The sequence below is a fragment of the Mesoplodon densirostris genome, chromosome 7 (genome assembly GCF_025265405.1).
Source record: "Mesoplodon densirostris isolate mMesDen1 chromosome 7, mMesDen1 primary haplotype, whole genome shotgun sequence".
Classification (NCBI taxonomy): Eukaryota; Metazoa; Chordata; class Mammalia; order Artiodactyla; family Ziphiidae; genus Mesoplodon; species Mesoplodon densirostris.
In genome coordinates this window covers 112,683,906-112,689,905 of record NC_082667.1, presented here as the reverse complement: position 1 = coordinate 112,689,905, position 6,000 = coordinate 112,683,906, and the positions used below count along the sequence as shown (strand labels likewise).

At 61.2% G+C, this 6,000-nt stretch overlaps 1 protein-coding gene across 1 annotated transcript in view; it reads left to right on the top strand.

The window, feature by feature from the left end:
• Positions 1 to 402: 402 nt before the first annotated feature.
• The window catches only part of NECTIN1 (nectin cell adhesion molecule 1), a 68,754-nt gene continuing 63,156 nt past the window's right edge, over positions 403 to 6,000 (top strand). Inside the window, exon 1 of the mRNA XM_060104364.1 lies at positions 403 to 1,428. Within this exon, the coding sequence (XP_059960347.1) occupies positions 1,350 to 1,428 (79 nt within the window). The 5' untranslated portion in view covers positions 403 to 1,349. The remainder of the gene's footprint in view (positions 1,429 to 6,000) is intronic.

Here is a 6,000-nt window from a genome sequence, read left to right as displayed (position 1 = left end):
ACCAGAAACCTCAGTGGCCCCATCTCACCCACGAATGCCCACCACCGACTTCCCTGGCAGCTTCCGGAGGATACCCCCGCATAGCTGCCTCTCCATTTAGCGTTCAGGTGATGAGAGAAGCAGGAGCTACTGGGTTCTAATCCGAACCCTGCCACTTTCTGCTCATGCCCCTGGGCGAGCCGCCTTGCCCTTCTTTGGGCCTTTGTCTCCTCGTCTGTAAAGTGGGGCCAGGGTTGGAGGAGAGGGCCTGGAGAAGACCTTTCGCCTCGGACACTGCTGGATCCTGGGTTCTCCGTACTGCACGCCCGCTCCTCCACAGCCCCGCCTCCACCCCGTCCTAACTCCGCCCCCACCGAGCGGCTTCTCCCCTGACGCCGGCCGCTAGGGGTCACTGCCTCCCTTTGTCAGCGACGGAGGAGGGCGGCTAGCCCTTCGGCCCTCTCCCCGGCGGAAAGGCGACCGAAGGGGCATCTCCCGAGCACTGGGCCTGAGCGCGACCCCACGGCCCTTGCTAGGGATCCGCCTCTGCCTGGGACCGGAAGGTGTGCGCGGCGGGGCGGAGGCCGGGGCCGAGCGCGGGCCGCGCGTGGGAGCCAGGAGGGGGTTAACGCTAACCCCTCCCCCTCGGGCTGACATCACGGGGAGAGCGGCTGAGAGGCTGGAGCTCGGCGAGTGAGAGAAAGAGAGGGAGAGGAGCGAGCGCGGCTCGACTCGGTGCCCGGGCAGCTCCACATTGTTGCGGATCGCCGGGACCCGGCAGAGCGAGCAGCTGCGGCGCTGCGGGGACGCGGCGCCCCGGGTCGCTCTCCTCGCCTGGAGCCGCACCGCCCGATCGGCTGGGCCGCCGAGCCGCGCGCCCTCCGCCTGGGCCCCGAGCCCACCGCGCCGCCCGCCCGCCGCCCTCGCTCGTCCCGCCGCCCTCGGAGGACGGCCGCCCATGGACGCCTTCAAGTTGGAGCCGAGCGGGAGGGTGTGAGCGCGCCGGGGGCCGGGAGCCCGCGCCGGGCAGCCGGGCGCGCCGGGGGTGGGTCCCTCTCCCCAGCCCGGCTCTGCGTGGAAGAAGAGGGCGGGGACCGGCGCGGGGAGGAGAGCGGAGGAGGAGAAGGGGGCATGACTCGTGCAACTTGCGGCGGGCATCTGCCGAGCCTCTGAGCCGGCGGCCGCCCGGGGCCCGGATTGCGTCCGCGCCGATCCCACCCAGCCCACCCCTCCCCGGCCGACGGCTGAGGTTGACCTGGATCTTCAGAGCGCCCGCCGGCCTGCAGGGATCGCCTTCGTCTTCCGGGCTGCTTTCTGGAGCGCGAGGAGCGCTCTCCTCGCGGCCCCTCTCGCCGGACCCCCGGCCCCCGATGGCTCGGATGGGGCTTGCGGGCGCCGCTGGACGCTGGTGGGGACTCGCTCTCGGCTTGACCGCCTTCTTCCTCCCAGGTAAGCGCGTTCCGCCTCTGCCTTTCCCCCCACACACACACATACCCCCAACCAGTGCCTCCCCCGGGGCTGGGAGCTGGATGGCAGGCACGTCTGGGTTGTAGGGAGTGAAAGGAGCCAGAAAAGTTGGGTCACGGCTTAGGTAAGGGGGTACCGGGTGGCACGGCGGAGAAAGAGAGGTTGAGCAGCCGAACAGCCTGCCCTGCAGGGAAGCAGTAGGATGCACGTCTCTGTGTAGCAAGAAAGCACTTTCTCCGCGCAGTTTTTCACACAAAAATAATAATATGTATTAACGTTCTATTTATTTAATAATCGGCTCCGGAAGCCGTTTGCAAACACTTCATGTTACATAAATGCAAAATAATCACCGTAATCACCGTCTCGGGGTACGAGACAACAGCCCCAGGGGGAGGGCGTCAGTCTCGGATCTGGTGGGCTGCAGGGCTTGGCGGATAGCAGGGGGGCTTCGTTTCTTCTACCAGCCCCTTTGCCAGATGGTTTCGGGCGCTGCCGCACCGCGTCGCCCCACCACCGACGCGGAGGGCCCGCTCCTGCGGCAGGGCTCACCTGCGGCTCCTTTACCCGGAGGGTGAGGCCCCGGCGGCGCGAGATCGCAACCTCCCCGCCTTGCGCAGGGCTGGGCTTCGCCTCGGAACTGCAATCGCAGTTTGGGGGGCTCTTCCCGCAGGAGGCACCGCGGGCTTCTTGCCAGCCAGGTAGCTGCATGACCCACTTTTCCGAGGGTGCCCCGCGTGTCCTTCCTTGAGATGCTGGCGGCCGAGGGGTTAACGCGACGCCCGACCCCGGGGGTGGCCCGCGGTGGCCCCTCTGACGGATGGGGTGGGGGCGGAGGCTGGGACTGGCCCGGGCGTTTTGTGCTGGGGAATGAACTGGAAAATGCGTTTAGGAGGCAAATCCGACCGAGTCCCCTCGCCTGGATTTAACCCTTTGTGTCCCTGGGGAAGCTGCCTGGCTCCCACGGTGGCTCGGGACACCGCGCGCCAGTCGGGGCTGGCGGGTGGAGTGGGGGAGGGGTTTGGGGGAGTTCCTCCAGCCTTCGTGAAGGAAACCTGAGACTACCTCCCGCACTAGCTAGATGGGGGGCTTGGGGAGGAGGCTGGGCAGGGTGGGGGCTTGGCTGGAGCACGTGGCCCCGGCCTTAGGTGGCAAAATAAGGGGTCGAAGTACAGAGAGACCGGCTCCGCGTGGGGCGAGAATGTTGGGTCTCGGCTGTGCCGGCCGCTCCGCGGAGGAGGTACGTGCGATGTTGCAGACTCGGAGGGCTGTCTGTTATCTGAGGGCCAGCCACGTTGTGTGTTTTGCGGGGCTGGCCTGCACTTCTGGAAGGGAGGAACCTGGCCGCATTCACTTTTGTACCCCGTCCACCACCAGCTCACTGCCAGGGCTCCGAAAATGCCTCGGAGTGGCCGATGGCGGAGAAAGTGGTTTGTGAAAGCCCGCACCACGGTGCCCCCGGCCCTGCAGCCTGGGGGGCGCTGCCCTGCTAGGTGTGCGGGGTGAGGGTAAGTTCCTGGGCACACAGGTGTCACTGCCCGTTTCAAAGAGGCATGGTCGAGTCCCTCCTCGAAGCAGGCTGGTGGTGAGGATGAGAGGTCTTCATCTTTCCCTGGGCCTCCTGGGAAGCCAGCAGGACATGCTAGAAGCTCAGGCTCTAGCACTTGTCCGACACCGGGGTTTGGGCTTCTGGGAACCCTTCAATCCCATATTGCCCACACCCAGAACCCAGCAAAAGGACAGCTTTCCTGAGGCCTGTGTGGACCAGCATACTAGGGGTTAACCCAATCCTGGGTCAGACAAAGAGTGGGAAGGTTTGGGGAGGGGAAGTTCACTCCCCCCCCCCATTCTCCCCTCCTTTTGTTACTCTCTTCCCCAGCTTTGTGGTGCTGTGCTTGGTAGTTCGTTCCTTCTTTGGGGGCTGGAGGCCTGCCCTGCTTCCTCCCACTCAGGAAGTGGGGGCAGGGAGGTGACACTGTCACCTGGCTCAAGTGGAGACACTCCCCCCAAACAAAAATCCAGATTGAGGGGGTGGGACGCAGAGAAGGAACCACACAGCTCAGACAGGCAGTTAATAAGCCTCCTTGATTGATCGTAATTGTCCTGGCTGGGTAGCGTCAGTCAGCGGGGCAGCCAGAGTTCCCCGACCCGCCAGCCTCCTCTACCCGGTGCCTGTGGCCCTGGTGCTTCTGTGAAGGGAGGGAGGTGGATGTGGTAGTGCCCACACGACACTTGGACAGAGGCTGGTGGGCCCAGAAGTCACCCTCCCGCACCCCATTTACCATCACCCTCAGGCACCCTTCTGATTGCCCGCTGTGCTTCTCTCTGGGGACTTGGCAGCCTGATGCTCCTTTCTGGGTTCTCCTAGGCTATGGCAGGGGGCGTGGAGGGTGGGGGAGGGGAGCCCCCCCCGGGCTGTGTGTGGTGGCCCACGGACTTCAAAACACTCCAAATCCGGCTATTGATGTGTAAGCACAGAAGTATGTTTTCAACAACACAGACTTTACCAGGCAGGGTGGTGAAGCCCCACAAGCCTCTGAGATGAATCTGTTCACTCAGAGGACAGGGCCAGTGGGGCACGGGGGCTGCGTCCCAGAGGGACAGGAGGAGCCCGGGAGAGGAGGCAGAGAACCTGTCTTAGAAGCAGGTGCGCTGAGCTGGTGTCCCACCTACACCACACCCTCCCTAATTGGCTTCCCCAAACCTTTTGTCTGGAAAGAGAACACACGCCCCAGGTGTCGAGCGCACACCCTCGGAAGACCTGTTGGGCCGCAGCACCCCCTTCTCTGCAGCCTGTGCAGAGCTCGCTGTCATGGTGGCGTCCTTCGAAACCTGGGGTGTCAGGACTGTTGGGTCATTCTCCTCTCTCCCCATTGCTCACAGACAGTGGTGTGCTCTGGCTTGCTGGGCAGGACGTTATGGCAAAAGCAATCCTGCTGGCCTGGGGTTTTCAGCGCGGGTAAGCAGGCATCCCAGTGCCCATTTGGGAGGCAGTGCTGTGGAATGTCTCAGACTCAGCTTCAAGGCCGAATAGTCAAGGTTGGAAGGGAGGAGGAGATATGGCAGAGCCTGGGCCCAGCACCCTGGTCCGAGTGGTCTAGAAAGTATGTCTGAGCCTGACTCTCTGTGTTTATGGGACAGGCCGCCCCTCGTCGCCTGATACTGGCCTAGACTCTGATATCCATTCCCTTCTCGGCTGCTCAGCTTTGCACAATGAATCCACCTCGATGGCCTGACCCGGGACCCAGTTGTACACTGCCAGGATGGTCTCCAGCCAGAACCCTAGTGCTGACGGCTGAGCGAGTGGGCCAGGCTGGGGAGGGTGGGGGGCAGGGGGGCAGCCCCAGTTACTGTGCCTATGATACTGCCATTGTTTAGCAGCTGACTAATGTTCATTGTTCAGCACAAACAGAAAATACCCAAGGGAGGTGTGAATATACCTTCAATTTTCCTGATTGTGTCTTTCCTGGTTAACCTGGTAAAGTGAATGGCTCCTACCTGCTGGGGGAGACAGTGAGGGTGTCTGTATAGTCACCTGTTTTGCTGATTTTTTTTTTTTTTTTTAACTTTGAATGTTAGCCAGTGGGCCAGGCTAGAATGGACATTAGCCAGCTATGGGACTTAGGCTGTAACATTTTTGACAATCTGCATATGGCCTCACCTTCAGTATAGAGTGGGTGCACACACACATGTGCAAGACTGTGTGTGCATGTGTTGGTCATCTACAATTTACTGTGCACATGCAGACCCATGGGGACTAGGACAAGGAGGTGTGTGCGCTGGGATCTGTGGGTCACCATGGTGCAGGGGCCATAAATATACATCAAATGTATATTCACATGCAATTGATTTCTTATGGCTTTCCAACTAGGATTTTGTGAGTGGCTGTGAGCCTTGGTAACACCTGTGTTTATGTCAGAGTGTCAGTGAGGGTGACTTTGGAGGAGACCTAGGATTTGCCCTTAGCCAGCTCCTTCCAAGATGCGCTGCCATTTCCTTTGGGGTTGGGAAGCCTGGACACTGCCTTATTTTTCTGCTCCGCCCTTGGCCTTAGACTGGCCTCTGCATCCTCACAGGGAGATGCTCACCTGGAGAGACTTTTCCGCTGCTTCTCAGGATTCCTGAACGGCTGGGAGGGGCCACAAGAAATAGAGTTTCAGCTACTATTTTGGCATCTTTGCTTCCTGCGTGAATATTTGGGGAAAAGGACCAGCTGGAGAAAGGTGATGTACTCTGGGCATTTAAAAAGGAGCTCTCGAGTTGTGGGCTGTGAAAAGCCCTGCTGAACCATATGTGTGCCCAGACTGGCAACATACATGTACCTGGAAGCATCCCAGTTCACTCAGCAGAAAGCAGGAGCCCCCTTGTTGAAAAGACAAGTGGGGATGAGGGGTAAGGAGTGGGGAAGAGGGCAGTCCCGGGATCCCAGGACCCTGTGCCCGAGTCCAGCTGGCAAATGTTTCTGCCCCATGATGCCCGCCCCTCTCCATAGAGACCAGGTCCGCAGAGCCAGCAGCAGATGTGCTGGCTGGGGAAGGAGGTAACTTAAGATCTGAG